The 21,298-nt window shown below is 34.5% G+C and overlaps 3 protein-coding genes across 15 annotated transcripts; 2 read left to right on the top strand and 1 right to left on the bottom strand.

Annotated features, from left to right (window-relative positions):
• The first annotated feature begins 4,365 nt into the window (after positions 1–4,365).
• On the top strand, positions 4,366–8,074 carry LOC137818555 (bifunctional protein FolD 1, mitochondrial). 8 transcript variants are annotated; one of them, XM_090296530.1, is made up of 7 exons: positions 4,403–4,458; positions 4,951–5,144; positions 6,346–6,419; positions 6,580–6,662; positions 7,051–7,321; positions 7,419–7,586; positions 7,662–8,074. In XM_090296530.1, the coding sequence occupies exons 4-7, from the start codon at positions 6,631–6,633 to the stop codon at positions 7,830–7,832; spliced, it is 642 nt and encodes a 213-aa protein (XP_090152656.1). In that variant the 5' UTR covers positions 4,403–4,458; positions 4,951–5,144; positions 6,346–6,419; positions 6,580–6,630; the 3' UTR covers positions 7,833–8,074. The 8 variants fall into 8 exon arrangements, with proteins under 8 accessions (XP_068478154.1, XP_090152656.1, XP_090152651.1 ...); XM_090296525.1 differs by having other exon boundaries at positions 4,947–5,144; positions 7,085–7,321; XM_090296529.1 differs by having other exon boundaries at positions 4,947–5,144.
• Positions 8,075–8,383: 309 nt separating this feature from the next.
• Positions 8,384–15,355, bottom strand: LOC137818554 (retinal-binding protein). Of its 2 annotated transcripts, none has more exons than XR_016516336.1 (15): positions 15,001–15,335; positions 14,758–14,885; positions 14,287–14,419; positions 13,488–13,644; positions 13,331–13,409; positions 12,986–13,026; positions 12,767–12,883; positions 11,927–12,007; positions 11,180–11,242; positions 11,055–11,120; positions 9,582–9,656; positions 9,438–9,485; positions 9,172–9,207; positions 9,013–9,087; positions 8,384–8,751 (listed from the first exon to the last, which is right to left on the bottom strand). XR_016516336.1 is itself a non-coding variant. In XM_068622051.1 (15 exons), exons 1-15 carry the CDS (start codon positions 15,158–15,160, stop codon positions 8,659–8,661), a joined length of 1,338 nt encoding a protein of 445 aa, XP_068478152.1. In that variant the 5' UTR covers positions 15,161–15,355; the 3' UTR covers positions 8,384–8,658. The 2 variants fall into 2 exon arrangements, 1 of the variants encoding a protein (XP_068478152.1); XM_068622051.1 differs by having other exon boundaries at positions 11,055–11,106; positions 15,001–15,355.
• A 222-nt stretch (positions 15,356–15,577) lies between these two features.
• Positions 15,578–19,080, top strand: LOC137819043 (DNA-directed RNA polymerases II and V subunit 8A). 5 transcript variants are annotated; one of them, XM_068622758.1, is made up of 5 exons: positions 15,578–15,781; positions 16,630–16,752; positions 17,478–17,611; positions 18,332–18,429; positions 18,855–19,080. In XM_068622758.1, exons 2-5 carry the CDS (start codon positions 16,680–16,682, stop codon positions 18,970–18,972), a joined length of 423 nt encoding a protein of 140 aa, XP_068478859.1. In that variant the 5' UTR covers positions 15,578–15,781; positions 16,630–16,679; the 3' UTR covers positions 18,973–19,080. The 5 variants fall into 5 exon arrangements, with proteins under 5 accessions (XP_068478859.1, XP_090152657.1, XP_068478860.1 ...); XM_090296531.1 differs by having other exon boundaries at positions 15,669–15,781; positions 16,513–16,752; XM_068622759.2 differs by having other exon boundaries at positions 15,697–15,808.
• Positions 19,081–21,298: the final 2,218 nt, after the last annotated feature.

Below are 21,298 nucleotides of genomic sequence, written 5' to 3'. Positions count from 1 at the left end.
CCACCAATGGACAAATACCCTGGCACTTAATGAACGCCCCATTTCCAACCATTACCGAGAGGGGTGGGCTAGGGGATATGGCTAGGTTTAAGTGGTAGGCAATACGTGGTTGAAGAATGTTGTGGGAGCTTCCCGAGTCAATGAGGACAGTAACAGGGAGGTGATGAATTAGACCTGTGAATTTGAGGGTTTTTGGGGAAATAGTACCAGATATGGCTTGAGGTGAAAGGTGGAAGTGAATAGTGTTGGCGTGGTCATGTGTGGGGGAAATCTCCTCGTTGGGTTCAGCTAGGAGTTCTGGGTCATCTAAAAGGAGCAAAAATCGAGAGGAAGTGCATTTATGGCCAGGGAAGAATTTTTCATCACAGTTGTAGCATAACCCTAGGGCTCGTCTCTCTTGCATTTGTGAGGAGGATAAACGTTTGATGGGCATATGGGCTGGGGGTGTGCTGGTTCTCTTAGCGAATGAGGGAGTGGGGTTAGGGTGGTGATAGGTAGGTGCTGGAAATCGAATATGTTTAGGTTTAGAATCTCTGAGTTTGTCTTCAATAAGCTTAGCTAGACCTATGGCTTGGGCAATAGAATATGGGTTCAATATAGTAAGTTCTCTGCGGATTTCAACATTCAGACCAGAAATGAAACAATTAAGTATAGTTTCAGGAGTGAGACCCACCACACAATTGCATAAGCGTTCAAACCTGCCTTGGTATTCAGTGACCGACGTGGTTTGCTGGAGTTTGAACAACTCCACTTGATGATTGATATAGGTGGAGGGGCCAAAACGAAGCTCCAAAGCCCTTGTGAAGGAGTGCCAATCTGTGAGTAGGTGGTTATTGTGCAGCCATTTAAACCATGAGAGAGCGTCTCCCTGCATATGAAACCCCACCATAGGAATGCGTTGGTCCAACGGTATTTGATAGAAGGAGAAATATTGGTCCGCTTGAAAAAGCCAATCTAGTGGATTTGTACCGTCAAAGAAGGATAGGTTGAGTGTGGGTGGTCGTATGGAAGGGGTGTTGGGTGGTTGCTGGTTTGAGTGATTGGAATGAGGGCTACTTTGCTGGTTCATGTGTGGAATTTTAGCCTCCGTTGGAGTCAATAGAGCAACCTGATCCAGGATGGACGTGAATGTAGAGTGAAGGTGGTCATTTTGAGCCTCTAAGGTAGATTGTCTGCTAGTGTGTTCGGCCAGTTGGCTTTGGATGTTGGTGAGATTTGTTTGGATGTTGGCTAAGGCCTCGGTCAGATCTGTTGATGGAGGTTGGGGAGCCATGGTAGGAGCAATGAAAGCACCAAATTGTTAGGCTTCGCTACTGTTAATCTAAAACTAGGGTTACCAAAAACTTCTCTGCCTTCTTTTTCCTATTGCTTAGTCCCCTATAAGGGTAAAAAAGGGCCATGGGCCTTACAAAAACCTTTCAATAATAAAAACATACTAATAATAAAATGGCAGACATTTTCTAAGGACACATGAGTCTATCCTATTATAAAGTCCTTCATCCAGTTGGGCTGTCTTTTTGGTCTTGTGCTTGTGTATGGGCCCAGTCTAACATAAATAGTATCGGGTTTCAAAGAATCATTGGTAAGAAATTTGTGTTTCAGTCTTTGAAGGGAGTGCAAAAGACTTCAGACTCAGATTACTGGGAAAATATCATATGTTGCAGTTCATTGATTATGGCTGAAAAAAAAATTTGATTATGCCTGAAATACTTAGATCATTATTTGAAAAGTCTTTTATATTATGAACAATTATTTTTTTATTACTTTGTTAATCTCTCTTGATTTCCAAGTCTATTTAGCTGTTATTTTATTCTTTCTTCTCCCAATTTTTTATGCACCACCTTGCCATGTGAGCACCATTGTCTTCTCCATGTTAGGATCATAATAGGTGCAGCTTAGGTACGCTTTTTTTCTGTTAGGGATTGATTCTCAACTTCTGTTGATTTCTGCTATATTGCTTGCAGAACTAACCTACCCAAAAAATGAAATAGAAGTCAACAACTGTGTTTGAAAAGGTAGAAATATTGAATTACATACCCAATCTTTTTTTGTGATTTACATTTTACATTTAGCATTAGAATCACTGTTACGTATTGCAATTTTCAATATACTTGTGAAAGTTTAAACTGAATTTAACAGTTATTTTTGGAATTTCAATTTGATTGCTACAATAAGTATTATTATAAAAACCGTTACAGAGGTCATAAATATTCCAAATATATGTGGCAGTGTATCTGTTAGTTTAACTGGTCTACCTAGTGAGCTTGTACAGAAATTTGATTGCATGCAAAAAAGAAGCAATTTTCTGGTGTTCTGGTTTCAATTTTCAACCTCCTGGCAAAAACATTTGGTTTTATTAAAGAATCAGTACAAATATTTACCATGATTGGATTGGAACTCATGCCGGTAGGAACAATTCTGGCTGCTCTAAGCAGCCAGGTCGTGAAAACATCTAATGCAGACATTGATGTTTTATTGATAAAGAAGTTTCAAAGTCCTTTCAAAACACCTTCTTGATATTGCATCAGTCCTACAAGAACTACAACTTCACAATTTGAACAAGTCTCAAGTTGCAAGAGTTGCTCTGGAGTCTTGAATCAGATGTCAAAAAGGCGAATAGCTTGGTTGAGAAGTACAAGAACTGTGGCCACTTATACCGGCTGGTGAGGTGCAGATACAAAGTCATGGAGCTTGAACAAGTGACAAGGTATATTGGAAGGTCTCTCTGGCTGCACTGTCAATTGCAAACAGTCAACTCCTATCAAGAATATCTGATCAGGTTGACAGACTACAGAACGAGATTGCAAAAGGTGGAGTTTGAGGCTTTACAATCTCAGCTTCAAATTGTTGACAAGTTGAACCATGGAATTAGGGAGCAGAAACTAGATCAGACTTTGCAACTGACAAGCTTGACGAAATAGCAAGGGCAGTTGGGCAGGAAAGGGAGGAAGCAGCCAAGAGGAAAGAAAGAGTTGAGTTTATTTTTTCGGAGCAGATCATTGGCTATTATCGCGATATGTTGCAAGGGATTTTGAACAAGTTAAGATGCAATACTTTAAAAGGGTTCAAGATATGATTCAAGGGAAATATATATTATTTATACCACTTAACTCTTTTGTCCCATAAATGGAACTGTTAAGTCGATCGTGTCATAATGGATTAAACTTGCCTTACCTAATCAATGTTGTCTGTAGTAAGCGAAATTATGGTAATACATGCCTTGCAGCTTGTGGTTTCACATGTGTGTTTCATTGAATTATATGACTTTGGGTAATATTAACAAGTGAAATTTAAGTATTACTCAATCTCATAAAATCGATTTATAAAGTGAAATTTATACTTACTTATATACTATGTAATGTTTTAATCTTTAGTTAATATGGAGTCTCCAACACACTCCCTCATGCCGAGACTACCAACTCGTGCATGAGACTATATATGATAGGTGATCCAATAACGGTTTGATAGTAGATGATCTGCTAAGTCCAACAAACAATCGTTAAGATAAATTCTTATACTATATTAAAAGTATATAAAACTGACTTTTAAAAGTGATGTTGTTACATTTAGTTATATATTTGGTGTAATTTTCATTCTGATTCTACATTTTGAAAATCAGAATAGCGACAAGCACTTTCATAATGCTATGGTGTATTTTCACAATTCTGAATAAGGTTAGTGGTTAATTTTTTTTCTGATTGGTATTTGAAAAACAATTTGAAGATCATTTATAATTAATTATTTACATATATTTTATTTGAAGTGTTTAAAGTATTAATACAATTTTCAATTTGTTAAAATGATTTTTTATCATTTTTCAATTTTAATTTATATTCATTCTTTTTAAAATTAGAAAAAAGTATTTTAATAGTTTATTATATTATTTAATTAAATTTAATTTTGTTATCACATTAATAAACTCTATTACTAGTTTTCTCTGTTTTTTTTTTTAATTTTAATTTTCTTTTTTCTCCATCCAGATAATCTTCTTACGTATTCCACATTTTTTTCTTTTCTTTTTTCAGTGAAAAATATAAAACTACTTACATAAACATTTACACAAGTTATTTTGAATTAAAATAAAAAATATATATAGCATGAAAATAATTATAAAATTAATATGTAAAATATATAAATAAACATTTAGCATTATATAAATTTACAATTGTACAAAAACGTTAATATTTAACTATAGTTAAGCGTCACTTGTATAATGGAAATATTCAAATAATATTTTTAAATTGTGAATATGTTTAAATTATTTATCAAATATTAGAGTGATAATTTCGACTCATTTTATATATAAAAAATTAAATCAATCTTTTAAAATATAAAAGAGAAAACTGAATATATCTAAAAGAATATAAAAAATAGAATTGTTTTAAAGCGGAATCCTTTCCTGCAAAGGGCTTATCACCAGAAACTCACGACAATAGCTCCGAACAGTTGCTCAGTGAGGTGCCTTCGTTACTACCTTTTTCTGATTGCTTTCTTTGCCGTCAAATTCTTATTACAATGTTGGAATTCAGTTAATTTTGTAATTAGTTTTGTGTGTTTCGAGTTTAATTATGATATCACTGAAATGGTGGAGTGAAATCTACAATCTGTTCATTTTACTGTTGGAACGACAAATGCATCTGAACGTTACTTGTGTTTCATATATCAAATGCATCATGAAGGTCAAATTAGTTTAGCTACAACCTAAATTAAAGTTATATGGGTTAATGGGTATGCCTGGTTAGTCTAAAACATTTTAAACCTGTTAGCCAAATGGAAATTATCCTTGCTATGAATTTTGAGGCTGTTATTATGGCAGTGTAAAAGCCCCTTATGCATGTATTTGTTTCTTTCAATCACCCCAGTTAATTCTTAAACCTTGTATAGAAAAAGAGTAAAATACACACACACGTGTTCAGAGAATTGATTCCACTATAAACTTGCTACAGGCAGATGATAATTGGTGGCTGTTATGTGGACAAATTATCTAAGAAAGCGTCTTCCACTAACAATAAGGTCTCTTCATACCTTGAAAGGTAATCAATTAGACCAAATTTTAATGTCTCCACCTCTTGCATCTTTGGACCTTCCTGACATCTGGAGTCCTAATCCTTCATCTCGGATTATTCCAGCAATACATAAAAGCTGTAAGTAACTGAGTATCTTATTCCCTTGGAATGACTGTAATGTTTACATTTTTTGGCTCTCACCTTTTATCATTTTAGATGTTTGGTTTCTGTTCAAAACTTTTGTTTCTGACTTATTGAGTAAAAGCTTGGGTTTTACTGTCATTTGTTGACTCCTCCATTCAAATTCTTTTCCAATGTAAACCGCCTTGTCATTCTTTTTCTAATTATTGACAGATCAAGAGTGTCTATATTTGATTTCTTGGTTTATTCAATTTCATCAGTGTGTAATAACCATTTCCATTTCTTTAATGAATGTCAATTACTAGAAGTGATCTTCTTAAGACCTTTGAAGGAAAAGAAAGCTATATAAGCCACATGGTGGCTAGAAGAATGGCTTTGTCAGAGTCAAATGCTTAAGAAGAATACAACGTTACAAAAAACCATTGGATTAATTTATGAGAAATGCTAGGAACATACAGTTATGTTTGCCGTCATGAGATTGGAGGTTTCTTAGTCTATGATCCATAAGTTTGCTTTTCTTTTGCTAATGTTTAAAGCATGCAAGTAATTATATTTTTGAGCTATTGGTGCTCTACTACTTTTTACTGCAATTAGCATAGTCTGTTAGAGAATTTTTTTTGTCAAGTTTCCATTTGTTGCTGAATGGAGATGGATAAGGGTTTACCTTCACTTCCTGATGGTTATAGGCCGTATTGCTTTCCTTGTTATGGACGAGTTTTGCCTTCAAAGGTTTCCAATAAATGTGGCCTTTCTTTCATTTTCTTTGAAGGAAGATTTGGATTGACTTCAACTTATGGTCAGTGATGGGATAGCAGACTCTTCAATTGAGCCTTCCATGGTTCGGTTGGTGAGAATAACTAGAGATGGTTCAGATCGTGCTTTGATAACATGCGGAAAAAGAAAAATCTTTCACATATCTAAAACTGATACAATGTGCTAGAAACAGGAAGGGGAGACTAATTTTGTACATTAATCTGAATATTTGGAAATAATCTTTTCTACAAATGCTATATCTAAAATGGAAAGAAGGAAATGCAACAATATTCATATTGCATTAAATCCTAACATTAACTATACAAATCAAATCACATTATTTTGTTTGATTTCCATAGGTCAACTCCCATTTTCCTGAATTATGCATTCTTAATTTTTCATTTCATTCTGTAAGATATTGTGTTGAGATTGATGTTTGTCTCAGTTGATGACCACACTACTATAGTGCTTGATGGAAAGTTGATATCCATGGAAATCAGATCAAGAATAGCTGCTAAGGTGAGAGAAATGAAGAAATGCCTAGGAGAAATTCCTGGATTAGCCGTAATTTTAGTAGGCCAAAGAAGGGATTCTCGAACTTATGTTCGCAACAAGATAATGGCTTGTGAAGAAGTTGGAATAAAGTCTGTGGTGACTGAATTACCCACTGATTGTGCAGAAATGGATGTTCAAAATGCAATCATGAGATTTAACAAAGATCCATCCATTCATGGTATTCTTGTGCAACTCCCTCTACCAGAAGTAATTTCCTAATCTGCGCCCTACAATAAATTCCATGGGCTTTATTATTTGCTTGAGTGTTTATTCAGGAAAAGGATACTATTACAAATGTTTTAAAGCTATTTTCGAAATGGTCAGCCAATAAAATATTTCTTGAAGAGGGACATAAAAGTACAATTGTCTTTGGAAGGGAGGGGTTTAGCCTCTAAACGCAAAATTTATCACGTGAACGGTAAAAAAGTAAAACATTAAAAGCATTTTTGAAAATAACACATAGAAATCTCTTAGAAATTGGTTTCATTATTGTTAGACTATCAAAAGATGTATTTATTTTTTTCCGAATAACTAGTTTTCATGCTAGCTGTACATTCAATTGTGGATTAGCACACATTCTAATTAGCTGATTTAGTGTCTATGACTGGATGAAAAACGTTTGGGGACAGCATCTAGATGAGGAAAAGGTTCTGGATGCTTTATGTATTGAGAAAGACGTCGATGGTTTTCATCCCGTTAATATGGGGAATCTTGCCATAAATGGAAGGGACCCACTGTTTACTCCTTGTACTCCAAAGGGCTGCATTGAGTTATTGATCAGATCAGGAGTCGAGATAATGGGGAAGAAAGCCGTAGTGATAGGAAGAAGTAACATAGTTGGTTTGCCAACGTCCTTGTTATTGCAGGTAAAGTTGTGATTTCTGTTAAAAGCCCGAAATCATGGCTTATCTACATTTTCGTTTCCTTCTGCATGAATATGTAATATCGTTTGTATATTGGCAGAGACACCATGCAACAGTCACTGTTATACATGCCTTCACAGAAAACCCTGAACAGATCACCTCAGAAGCTGATATTATAGTTTCAGCTGCTGGAGTGCCTAATTTGGTCCGTGGTAACTGGATAAAACCTGGTGCAACTGTGATCGATGTTGGTACTACTCCTGTGGAGGTAAGCTGCTAATTAGGACTTGAGACAAAATTTCATATTTTGCTTTCACTAAGTATAAGAAAAAAATTGTTGCAGGATTCTGGCTGCGACGATGGTTATCGTCTCGTAGGTGACGTATGCCATGAAGAAGCCATAAAAGTGGCATCTGTTATTACTCCTGTGCCTGGCGGGGTTGGGCCCATGACCGTTGCTATGCTACTATACAACACTCTACTTTCTGCAAAACGCATGCTGAATTTTAATTGACCCTACCCGTTTCCAAAGAGCTATACTTCGTTCAAGGTCATTTTCAGCATGGATTGAGTTTTAAAACAGGAAAAAAATTTAACAATTTTGTAATGTGAATTTTCTTTGATTCGGATTATTGCAAGATAGCTGGTGTTCTACTGTTTACTCGTCAGGGCCATAGGATTTCTTTCAGCCAAAATGTATCAATTGAAGACCTTTAATTTAAATTAAAGTTAAAGAAAATTATCTATTGGTATGAATCCTTTTATAAATGAACTTTTTTACGGATTATAAAGGTTGTTATAGACGTATGCACTATAAAACATCTAAATGTTTCCTTGTTGGCAAGTTCAGCCGGAGGTCCTGAGTGCGGCATTACACCTATCTTTACATAAAAAAATTTCTATATTACACTAACTGATAAACATGGAAGTAATGAATTATCTTTGGCGCTTTAATTATAGCATTTTGGATCTCAATGCCATACCACGGCTAAATGCTTGCAAAATAAACTCGCCAAATCGGTTTCGAAATTGTAATTAACAGTTGGAACTTGAAACCATAACCAGTTGATTCTAACCTATCACCACTTGTTTCCACTGTGATTATGTTACTGGCATAAATGTAGAATATACATTAATTCACTGAAGTTACTTGTGCCCAATGTAGCACAATCACAGTTTGCTACAGGCTACAACCTTCAACCACACTGAATAACTAAATGTATAACAATTCTATACAGAAGATTAATTTTTCAGTTCCATTCCTCTTCCCTTCACAAATAAATAGGGTGTATATTGGAACATTTTTCTCTTTAGATTAAAATCAATAGAAAACGAATCAGCTATCCTGTCTCAACTTCTCCTTCATTCTTGTTTGAGTCGGACTGCACTGGCTCTGTCACAGGAGGTATACAATCTATCTTGTACCGTATAACCTACAGTCCATACATCAGAACGCACATCAGAAAGCCAATATATAGGAGGAAATAAGTGAAGGAATCCCAACACTTAAAAAAGACTTATGAAGCCAATATGTAGCAACAAACGAAATAAATCAGTCTACAATAACAATGAGCAGATCATGAGTGATAACTAAAGGAGAACCATAGCACAATAACACTGAACAGATCATGTGATAGCAATGACTAATACAGTTTACATCTCATTGAATCAGTCAACATGCCCATATACATTACCTTTTTGAAAAAGGTTGAATACGTGTTGTCCCAAATCAGTTTATAACTTCCAGCCATTAACGTGCAGAAGTTTCCCTAACATTATAGGCACAAAAGCTAAGTAATACATATAAAATGCCTAGTTAAGTGTATAAGCTGCAACAAACGTGACAAACTCACTTGGTCAGACTCATAACGGCGGGACGGTAACATCAGCTGTGTCATGTGTGATAATGAATCAGTCATCATAAAAGAAATGGAAATACAGACATCAGGTCAGGAAAGAGAAAAAACACAATAAAACAGAAAAAGGTGAAAATTGGCAGGGGCCTACAAAATTGAAGGCGAAAATGGCTGATGATGAAGAACAATAAGGGAAATGCTTCTGAAGAAACCTATACAGAATATGATACAGTTAATAAAAGTGTAACGCCATCCAAACTTACTGTTTTTTCCCCAGTAGGACTTACAAACTCCAAACTAAATCCAATATCCTGACAAATAAACAACAGAAAGATCAATATAGATTGATGCCTGTTGAAAATATCTTAACATTTTGAAATCAAGGTATAGCAGCACAACAGCAATACCATATTTATTTTGCCTTGTACCAATGAAAAGTCCCATGCAATGTATGAGTTTACAACATCAACAGAGAGCAAAACCTGAAGTAGAAAATAAAAGCATCATAAAAAAATAAAAAAGCAAACACTTTCTTTAGGTAATAATAACAAATAAAAAACACGGCACAGATTCATTCAATAAGGAATTTCAAATGAGATAAAAATAACACTAAATCATACACAAAATAACAAAAAGAGCATGCTCTGTGCAAGAAAACAATTTATAAATTAATTAAAATGGTAAGCATTATTCCCAAACATGCTAGTGGCTATACTAATAGACCTATATGAGAATGTTGTGTACAAAAAGGCCTATGTGCATGTTTGGAACAGTTTTTCTAGAGGAAATTATCTTTTAGAAGTGAAAGTTCTCCCAGTAAACCAGGAAAAAGATATTCACGTGATTGTGAATTATAAGTGCTGTAACTAGTTAGAATGCTTGCTCAGGATAGGACTATTATATCCAAATTATGTACAGAGCGTAAGGCTTCTAAGAGAAGCTAACATACAGCCAACTGACGGTAGTCAGACCTAACTGTAACTAACAGAATGTTTCTAGTGAAAGCATCAGCCTCACACAAAAATTTGCTAGGTTTTAAATAAGCCTATAAAATGTCCGCCCTGCATATTTAGCCAAACAACATTAAAAGTCCGAGTCTAATTTAAAATGAAAAGGCTAAGAGGTACAATACATCACGTAGCTCTTGGTTTGATCCCAAGCCCCCCTCCCCATTTCCCCTCTATTTGTGAAAGGTGTTGTTCTTCCTGTCCCATCTATCACCATTTATTGGCTGTACCACCTCTGATCTGTTTCTGCAGGCTTGTGATCTTCTCCGCTTTGCTTCACGGCCTCCATTCTTAAAATCTTTTGATTTTGGGAGTACCATACCGTTCACAGCATAATGTTTTGATTTGTTCATTTCGTGTACATAAACTATGTCAATATAGTTTTTTTTATTAATGATATAAACACCTTCAATTTTGGATTCTTTTAGAGATGTACACGCTCAGCTTATATTTAATGGTTGTACCGCCTCTAACTGTTTGCGGGCTTGTGATTTCCTCTGTTCTGCTTCAAGACCTCACATGTTAAAATCTTTTCTTTGTGTACTTTGTAGTTCACAAAGCAATGTTATTGATTTGTACATTTAGTCTTATGGTTAATGTGTATCTAGACTGTCACTATGGCTTTTTACTACTAATGATGAAAACACCTTCAATTTTGAATTTTTTTAGTAGTTGTATTGTATGTGTTCAATATATTATTTTTGTATGCATATAGTCAATATTGCAATGACCCACTCTTGACTACCCATCAATAGAGTCTTTTTTGCCACTATCCAGGATTGACAACTATAGTCGTACCCGTGCTTGCAGATATAACATGTCATAATAACAAAAGAGAAAGACAAGTTAATCAAATTTTCACAAGTCTTATACCTCGTAAGTTTTCCCAGCTGGAATATTGATCTCTTTGTAGTCATCATTTTTCCTGAAATGAACAAACTAGAAAATTGACATGAAAATAGAGAAAATAGTACAATAAAGCAATATTTGATATTTACCTTGCTTCCAATGCACCAACGACCTCTGCTGAAATGAAGAATGGTGCATTTGCAAATACCTCGCTGATAAAAAAAGACAACAGCAGGTTAATCAACAAGAATTTGAAATCTAGCAAGGTGAGAACAAATACAGATTTCTTATTGAAGATTCTTAACAACCACTTCAACCTATAAGCTTAGGTTGTTAGGGGGAGCCAGATGCAGAGCAAAATATAGAGAAAGGGAACAATTGAACACATATGGCTTAGACCTCAGTTGAAAACACTATGATTGATGTGATGCATCATTAGGCAGTTTATTAAAGTTACAGATCTGAATCATTAGTGTTGTAACTTGTAGCTATTGCCGTTCCTCTCATGGATTTTCCCAACTTACATCCTTGCAGTGAATAACATATTAAGTGATGTTGGATTAATCTAAAACTCTGTAAATAGTATATATATGGTAGAAACTTCTAATACAACATAGGGTTATTAAGAAGTCATTGAATGGTGTGAGCCTGTGTATGAAATTTTAAAATTAAACATTTTTAGAACATATAACCAGCTGTATTTGGAAAGCCACTGTCTCAAAATATCAATGCATAAACAATGATAAACTGTAGAGGATTTCCTTGCATCCTGTGAGGAAACCAATATTGTGTAATAAAAGATACTGGCCAAGTAGACAACAATTTTGCATGATTATATTAACAATGAATACAAAAAGTTAAATCATGAGAAATATCAAAGATGAGCATTACTGTACCTGATAAATGTCAAAAACCTTTTTAACTCTGTGGTGTAGACATCAACAGCTTGTTCCAAGATAGCAATCTGTTCCCTTTTTCTGTCAGAGAAGATAGGGTATTACAAAAGTGTTCCACGTTATAAAAGAATTCAAAACACATTGTCCATGTAAGAAATTAAAAAGTCTATCAATCTCTCTGAACACTATAAGAATTCCTATACACAGTCCGTGAGCTGACACCAAAAGGAAGCATGATGTCCAAATCTATATAGTGATAAAAATAATCTTCAAACTCAGAAAAGTTCTAAAATATCACTAAAGCAAAAAAACCATATAAAAGAAAACAGGGAACAAATCCACAAGACAGTCATGCTTATATCAAATCCATGACATGACTCAACTCAGGTTAAAAAATGAGTAGTGTTTGTTACGTTGAACAAACTTATTATATTAGAAATATCTTTAACTCATACAATGTCTTACAATTGCAAAAACCCAAGACAAACTATCATGGCTAAAGCCAGAAGTGGCAGACACCATGATGTTTGAAGCCGTAACAATCATATATAGGAAAGATGATCGTCAACCGAGAAGTTCTTCCTTTCAATAACCAATTGACGTTTATCCAAGTTACTTGCAATCAAATCTAAACAATAAAACTCAGAAGTTGTGTAATCACATTTTTCTATTTGGTAGTCATTTCCAAACCTAGAAGAGGATCCCAGTAAATCATGTTGTATTCCAAGATATTAGACTTTACATAATTGCTTGTCCTCAATATACATAGAAATAAGAGTGATATGACAAAATCAATCATAAAACCCAACGACTAAACTATCAAAAAGAGAGGTATCTCACAACTTCTTAGTATCATATCGTGCCCATGATATTGAAAGGAAGAGTCGAACAGAAAGAATCATAGAGGTGAGGCTGTACAAGGGTGGTCCATATCGTTGACGTTGTTCCTCCATGGGCCTGCCAGTAGATAAGAGTTCTCATATGAATCTTATTAATTATTATCATATACAGATAGGAAGAGAGAAAACTTGAACAACATTGAAAACAATAATTTTGTACCCATCGTCATCATTTATCTGGCGAGTAAAATCAAGTAATACCTACAACTCAGAAAAATGTCTTAGAATGAGTTTAAGATAACCAAAACCTATCCAAGTAAATAGAATTTAGTTCAAACACAAACAAAATCAAAAAAATACAGATGATGATATCAGTAACAAATTAAGATTATAAGAAAAACCTGAAAGAAGGAGCTAGACCCATTATTTTAAAACATTGAAATAAAATGCATAAGCTAAAACCAGTCACATAAACTGATTTAAGTAGACAAAATGAATGAATGGATGCCAAACAGCAAAAACATAAAAGCACAATCTTGTATTAAACAATTTATGATAGCCATACCTGAGGTACCCCAACAAGGTACTTCACAAGTGTTTTATAGACTCCTGTTGCAGACCCAAGCTGGGCTAATTGCCTTCTCCTGTAATAGGTAAGTTGTTTAATATATTTCTTGTATCTATTCATGCACAGCCAACCTGTAAAAAGGGTTAAGTCTCACCTGTCCATTTGTTGTTTCCACAGTAAAGCATATCGATCGCATATGCTACCACCAGAATTTACCAATGTATCAACCTCTGCTTGCTTATTCCTCTCTGAGCGTTCCCGTTGTTGTCTAAGTAGTGTTCCTCGAAAATCTTGAGGCAAATATGTCATAACTGCATATAAATTTTGTTGAGTTAGAGAATAAAGAGGTACATTGGAATATATGAAAAATATACAATAGTATTTCAATTATATTTTAGAACATCTTAAGATCAGTTTCCATATTATCTCCTAGGATTGGCGAACATATTACTATCTAATGGTTTTTTTCATTATTTAGTTTGGACTATCATCTTATATTAGTATAAGTATTGTGACTTCCTAATCAGGGGTGTAACAGTACCCTCCCACGAACTAAGACTATGTAGTTCGATTTGTTTATTTAAAGAATTTTATTTTGACAAGCTTACAATTTAGTAAGCTTTAGCTTGAGGGGGGGTGTTAAAATATAAGAAATATCTCCTTATAGGCTAATAATTCTAACTTCATTACCTAAGCTACAACGAATCTAGACATCTTGGAAAGTGGAACAGGTTTATTCTTATGTAGTTCGCATTTGCAACATTTTATAGACTTAGAGTTTCCTTTATGATTTCCACGAATATGAATTATATAAAATAACTGCAGTGTAGAAACAAAAGCCAAAAAAAAGCAAGCAAAATGAACTTTACTACAGCTAATTGAAATTGATGCTAAGGAAATTAGAAGCTTTTCATCAATTGAAAACAAGCATTCAAGGCAAGGCAAGGCAGTACCTGTGTAAAATACATGTTCAGCATTTTTTATTTGGAAAGATTCTACAGCCTTCAATGCATTATAAAGTTTATCTTTCAGCTGCCCAAATGTAAGGGCAAACTCAACACTGTCAGGTGCGGACTGCTGCTTCAGCTGTATCCATAAAATACTTGTTTTTACTTCAAATGTAAACAGTGAAGTGTGTGTTTTAGGAACACATAATATTCAACGCTACAATTATGGATACAAATAACGAAAGATAATCCCTAATTTCTAGTTATACATCTTTCCATATTCCCCTATTTGCATAGAATAAATCTTCAACAAAATCATTTTACATGAACTTTACAAAATTTAATATGAGGTAAAACAAATGAAATGTTGAAGGGAAACTCTGAAGTTATTCTGTCCTGTATTCATATGTTGCAAACAGTGCCTGTATAAACTTCAGATAAAGAAAGGGAAAATGGATTTAAGAAAATATACAGTACCACTTCTGGCCAATTAGAACTTTCAAGTAAAAAAATTGTTTCTTCAATATACTCTCGATTCTTCCACATGTTCTCGTCAATTTTATGCGGAGGTAACCGATCAGCTTCTTCGATTAAGACGGCTTCTCCTGGAGCGAAATCAAGGACCAAATAAGGATCGAAAAAGTATGTGAGCAATAGACAGTGCAATGTTTGCATTACAGTTGAAGAGCACGCAGTAGAGAAGGGGGAAGAGGAAAAAACCTTGGGTAGGAGGATGCTGAGTGAGGAAATCATTAGCCAGTGAACGAATCTGAGAGGAAAGTCGAGTGACATCAGCAGAAAGGGGAGTGAAAGGGTGTTTGTCGTAATAAGAGGCGAGAAAGGCCCTAGTTATGGGCACCAGACCCTCGGTGGAAGCCATCGGAATTGGAGGATCGGTCCAGAAGAGATGAGATCAGCCCCGTTTCTGGTTTCTTCTATTCTCTTTGACCCATGCTCCAACCGGAAGTCGGCGCCACTGGATTAAACAACAACCGTCACCGCAGCCCCCACTGAATATCTATTTTTATTTTTATTTTTCTACGATTTTAGGTTTTACAATTGTTATTATATCTTCAAGTTTATATACAGTATATTTATTTATTTTTATTCAACTGAATTTTAAAGATTTAATCAAAATTACAAATTATCTAAAATGTTAAAAAAAAATTAGAATCTAAAAATCGAAAATTAAAAATAAAAAATAAAAAAAAATTCAATTACAATTTTTTTCTAAATTTAATAATAAATGTTCTCTTAAAAATATAAATAAATATGCTTGAAATATAGAACAATTTTTGTGCAAGTGTGACGTAAAGTTTAATGAGAAGGAGGTGTAAGTTGATTTTTTTGGGTGCGGGTAGAAAATGTCAACTTAATGTATCAGGCCCATTTTTAAATGGGGTAAAAGCTGCACCGTTTTAAAGCTTCGCCGCCCAGTTTCGTCTTCTTTACTCTGAAGGAGGCTAACTCCACTCAAACTGGTCGCTGATTCTCGTCGATTGTGAGTACTTTTCTCCCAAAGCACCGTGTATGTTACTAGATTCTGATTTTCGTTGGTTCTGATTCTTGGTTTCACATTGTTTGTGGGGGCAAAGAAACATTTATACTTTTATGTACCAGGTTTGAATGAAATAATTATATTCTGTCCTATGTTTATGACGGTGTCGGTCTCACAAAGTTTGCTTGCTGAGCTTCTGCTGCTGATTTTATTACTCATGTTCTTGTTCTTGTTTCGCTAAATTTAAAAAGTTGTTGGGCTGCTAAGGTCCTATTGTTGTTTGGATGAGGCTTATTGTTTTTCTTATTGTTTGTGTTGATGCTTTTTGTTGCTTTTAATTTTTTATTTGATGCTCTCTGGACCCAGTGGTCAAGGAATAAACACAAGCAGTTTTGGTTGTTCTAAAGTTGGTCAAGTAAGCATGTGGTGTTATTATTGTGCGCTATCTTTGTGTATGTGTTACACCGTTTCCTGAATTCTTTTCTTTCATTTTAAATCCACTGTCCTCCTACTGATGTTCCCTAAACAACACATTCAGGTTCGGGTTAGTTAGGGACTTTGAGAGTATCTGCACCTAGCTTGCTGCTTTGTCCAAATAGCATTATCTTTTAATTGCTTTAACATTCCACTCTATTTGAATTGGTGATTGCCCCCACAATTAATTTATTTATTATGGAAATAGAATTGGACACTTAACCTAGATTCTGATAACATTTTGTGATTGAAAATGCTAGGTATCGCAGTGGTGTCATTGTGACCTCTTTAATGCTCATAAATTTAGATTGTCTGTAAGGTATAAATAAGTATAATGTTCATCCACTAAATTCTGGTGTTTATTTTATCATGCTCAGTGTTGCTCTGATCTGGAGTTTGATTAACTGCACCTAATTGGCTTTGAAGGATGAGTGAACTTCTTTTTGATGACATTTTCAAGGTTGACGATATAGACCCTGATGGTAAAAAGTATGACAAGGGTATGTGCTCTTATTTCTCTTCTTTTTGGGTATTTTCTCCTTTGTTCTCCATACTGGACCAGTGTTTTCCCTTCATGAAACTCCCACAGAATGTAATTGCTCAATCTAGTGTTAAAACTGAGTATGGGCAACGGCTTCAGTCGTATGCGAACTTGTGGGGGTCCTAGGGTGTAAGCTTTGTTATCAACCTTTTGTATTTCAGACTTAGTTTTTTTTTTCTATTTAGTAGATCAGCTGAGAGAGATCTGTCAAGCCTTATTGTTCTCCTAATCCATTATTCTCAACTGATATCGTAATGGGTTTGAAGATAGCTAAATAAAAGGCTAGGTTGTTCTAGTTATTGAGCACAAGTCAATTAGGAAATTAAGGAAAATGAAGTTTTGCTTTGGCTGCAATAGTAATGTGCACTTACTGACTAATAATTACTGACTAATAATTATGAACCTAGGGGGAAAATGGAGTATTTGCTTATGAAAACATTCGCTATTTAGGATGTGGAAATGAATAGTCATGATAGAGACATGTGACAATTGAATTTAGTTTTTGCAATGGCATGTTATGCAATTTGCAACAATGTTATTTATCAGTTGTCCCTTTAGACATTATATATGTTTGCAATCCTGTGTTGTCTGTGTGCTTTCCTCCTCTTTGCATTTCTTTAAATAATGAAGTGTTCAGCCTTCAGAGAGCATGAATTATACAGTTTCATGGCTATCTTCTTGCAGTCTCTCGGATTGTGGCACAGAGTGAGAAGCGTGACATGTACATGCTTCTAGATGTAAATACAGAAATTTATCCGATAAGGAAAAAAGAAAGATTCTTGATGGCTTTGTCTCCTTCACTTGTTTTGAATACTAAGGTAAACTTAATTCATTTATGTTCCATGCTTTGCTGTGGTTACAGACATTAGATGATATCAACATAGTTCCCTTGTTTATTGAACAAGTTATTATGCATCTTACATAATCCAACTCTAGTATAGGCTTTATTGTCTGTTAGAACATGATTGTAGGCAAAAATTGTTTCGTTGCCACGCACTCATATTATGTGGAGGTGCTTTTCAATGGTGCCAACTAAAGAATTTCAGTGACTCTTATCCAAATGTAGTTTTTGTATATTTAGCAGCACATACTGGTTAAGGTAAATTAAGAATGACAAGGCATGAGTCAAATTATGTCTTCCCCACATTGAAGTATAAGTCCATTCTGAAGTGACTATGTATAGAAAAGTCCACAAAACGATTGTGAATGGTTATATCTAATAAGATCCAGTAAGCTCTGCGGAAAATAAAAACAGTGTGGTCTCTCAGAATACCTTCCTGCAAATGCATTTATTTTGAAACTGAATAAGTAGTTTTAATGCCTGTACATGATTAAACAAATTATAGATGGTTAAGGCTTTTTTGGTGTGATAACTTAGCAGGTTGTTTCAAGTAATAGTTTGTTACCATGAGTATGCGACAAGTAGGATAATATTTATTTTGTGTTATATACAATAAGGATATCTGTTAAAGTAGTAATGATATAGTTGTCCCAAAAGTAGTGCATATTTCCTTTTTAGTGATTTGATTTCTCTCCAGGATGGCCAAGTGTCAATTCAAGACAAGTTTGAATACATCATGCACGGAAGGTTATACAACATTACCAACGAGGGATGTTCAAAACCTCAGCATGAAGTGTATGTAAACATTTCCCATATTATATTACTGTTTTACTACATTTTGATATCTTCATAAATATGTCCTCGGAATCTAGGATGTTTAGTCTAACCGTGCTTTACAAGACTAATTGAGTCAGCAGACAGTAGCGGTACTTCATATTTGCAAGCGTTATGTTTTTATGCGTATAACTTTGAAATTGAGTAGAATATGATTTCCCTTTTGCTTTATGAAATCATATCTTTGCAAGCACAATAGGATGCCCATTAAAGGATCCTCACTGACAAGAAAAATATTTGTGTAATTTTTATTATACGGACGATATATTCTTGTATATTAATGTCAACGAGATTTTTGTCTTTCACATTCTAACTTGTAAGCATTTAATTTTGTCCTTGAGATTGGTCAATTCCCCTACTTGATCGAGTTCTTTGTTTTGCTCCAGGGAGGTATATGCTTCGTTTGGTGGGCTTCAGTTGATGCTGAGAGGACATGCTTCCCATTGTGTTAAGTTTGCTGTTGATCAGAAGTTGTTTTTATTATTAAGGAAGGTTGAAAGTTGAAACTGGTGATAGTGATGTTGCCTTAAAGGGAAAAACACGTTAGCATTAAGTTTCAAATAATTTGTGTAAAACACTTTGAATTTTTCAATGAATGAGTGGTGTTTTAAATGTTTCCCTGTATGGAGGGCAATGTGAGGCAGGCTAACTATGTTAACCCATTGGTTTACGTAGTCTGTCTCGCATGTTTCATGGTCCACACGTCGGGCTAGTTACGGGACAGGATGTGTCAGTCTGAATATTTTTTAGTCCTTAAGTCTAACAGTAATGCTGAATGACCGAGTGGAGGTGAACAATATCATTCTAACTGAACAAACATGCTTTTGAAGTTTACACAAAATTGGTAGAATAGTTTCCGGGCTTATTTTACAAAATTGGTAAAGTCATAATTGATCATAATCTTTAGAGTTTTATATAATTCTTTGATGTGATTGATTTAAATGTAAATATATATAATAAAGGATAAATTTGTAATTAAATAATATGAAAAATTATTAAAATAATAGTATTGAGAGTTGTAAAAAAAAATAGGGTTGTCAATAAATATTTTGACAACCATGAAATTTGTATACGACTCTTGATTTGATTGATTTAAATCTAAATATATATAATAAAGAGTAAATTTGTAATTAAATAAATTCTAAATCCTAAATTAATAAAGTGAAAGGACTTTCCGAAATATAATCCTTTTAGTTATAATCTATAGTCAAATAGGTTTTGGTTTTGGTTTGTCTCTTGACTTTCGAAAGTCGTTAGATCTTCCAAAATTGAGATGATACAATTTTTGTAACATCAAAATAATATATGAATTCATATGTTGAAGAGATATTGGTTTTGGATGAGATTTGTCTAGTAAAACGTCGTAGTAGATCTTGCATTTGAGGATTTGTGCAACTGAGTTAACTCTGGTTTTTTAATCATTAAATTTAAGATTCGTAGTGGGAAACTTCTTCATCCTCTTCCAGTTAGATGGGAATTTCCTTCACCAGGCTGGGTTAAAATTAACACTGATGGGGCTGCTAGGGGGTATCCTGGTCTTGCTACTTGTGGAGGTATTTTTCGTGGGAGTATGGAAGAATTTATTGGTGCTTTTTCAGGGTTTCTTGAAGTTCAGACTGCTTTGGTTGCTGAGTTTTATGGAGTTATACATGCTATGGAGGAAGCTCAAAAGATGGGACTTACTAATGTTTAGCTTGAATGTAATTCTGTCTTGGTTTGTGCTGCGTTTACTGCTAGGACTACTGTTCCGTGGATGCTTCGTAATCGATGGAATACTTGTCTTAATTTCTGTAGGACAATTAGGTTTAGGGTTACTCATATTTTTCGTGAGGGAAATGCATGTGCTGATAAGTTGGCTAATTTAGGGTTTATTCATAGACAATCATTTCATTGGTATAATAGACTTCCATCTAGTCTGTTCTTAGAATTCTTTATGAATAGGTATAGTCTACCTATGTATCGTTTTTGTCAACATGTGGGTTTTGGTCTAGTCCCCCCATATTTTTGTATTTTCTTTCTTTTTCCTTTTTTTTAATAATACTTTTTTCATGTGATGGCAGATGATTGTTGTTACTTGAGGTGTCAGCCTAACTGAGATGTCAAGTTGCATAGTGATGCCTAACATGAAAACTTTCATTAAAAAAAAAATTCATGTTGAGAGGCTTGTGATAAATTTGTATAATAGAGGTATGTCTTGTCATGAATTTTTGGAGTGATCAGGGAGGTATCGGCCGGCTTATTACGAAACTTCCTTGGTCGATTCGTTATTAGTAATTGGGAGGGATCGCTTAGGGAAGCCTTTTAAATCGATTATTCTTCATTTAGTTGAGGTAGTCGGAAGTGATAGTGTAAAGTGGGACTTTCTTGGTTGAAGTCCTTCAAATCTTAAAACTCAACAATTATCAAGTCCTTTTTATGGAAAATGGAAGACGGAATGAAAAGATGAATGAAAATTGTTTTATATAGGTGTCTTATTAAAACCTTTTTTGTCAAAAGTCCTCCTTAGAATAAAAAAGATCGAGTGAGAAGAGAAAAGAGTACACTAAGTTAAAATTTTACAAGTATTTTAACAAAATTAAAATTTTAAATGGTAGCATTTCATATTGAAAGGTGCTCATTAGCAGTCGCACACTGAATGCGAAAGCGGTCTTCCCAATTTGTTGACAACTCCCTTCATTTTTTCTTGCATCACTCCTCATTCATCATACCAAGTCATCAAGACGAAAACTCTTCGACTAAACCTTCGAATTGTACCTTTGCGTTTCATGGTCTCTTGTATTCTTGTTTTATCTCTCAATTAATGAATGAGATCAAGATGAGTAGCCATACT

This window comes from Phaseolus vulgaris, chromosome 10 (assembly GCF_051622355.1).
Source record: "Phaseolus vulgaris cultivar YP4 chromosome 10, ASM5162235v1, whole genome shotgun sequence".
NCBI lineage: Eukaryota > Viridiplantae > Streptophyta > Magnoliopsida > Fabales > Fabaceae > Phaseolus > Phaseolus vulgaris.
The sequence above is the reverse complement of the archived record's forward strand: the minus strand, read 5'-3'. Positions and strand labels throughout refer to the sequence as shown.

Bases quoted from the DNA above. Each gene is read 5' to 3' on its own strand.
- LOC137819043 (XM_068622758.1), top strand. From the start codon at position 16,680: ATGAGTGAACTTCTTTTTGATGACATTTTCAAGGTTGACGATATAGAC. The intron at 17,612-18,331 runs GTAAACTTAATT...ATTTCTCTCCAG, and splicing joins CACTTGTTTTGAATACTAAG to GATGGCCAAGTGTCAATTCA. The intron at 18,430-18,854 runs GTATGTAAACAT...GTTTTGCTCCAG, and splicing joins TCAAAACCTCAGCATGAAGT to GGAGGTATATGCTTCGTTTG.
- LOC137818555 (XM_068622053.2), top strand. From the start codon at position 4,970: ATGTGGACAAATTATCTAAGAAAGCGTCTTCCACTAACAATAAGGTCT. The intron at 6,663-7,084 runs GTAATTTCCTAA...GTTTGGGGACAG, and splicing joins TGCAACTCCCTCTACCAGAA to CATCTAGATGAGGAAAAGGT. The intron at 7,322-7,418 runs GTAAAGTTGTGA...GTATATTGGCAG, and splicing joins CAACGTCCTTGTTATTGCAG to AGACACCATGCAACAGTCAC.
- LOC137818554 (XM_068622051.1), bottom strand. From the start codon at position 15,160: ATGGCTTCCACCGAGGGTCTGGTGCCCATAACTAGGGCCTTTCTCGCC. The intron at 14,420-14,757 runs GTACTGTATATT...TTATGGATACAG, and splicing joins GTTCTAATTGGCCAGAAGTG to CTGAAGCAGCAGTCCGCACC. The intron at 11,107-11,179 runs GTAAATATCAAA...TGTTCATTTCAG, and splicing joins GTTGGTGCATTGGAAGCAAG to GAAAAATGATGACTACAAAG.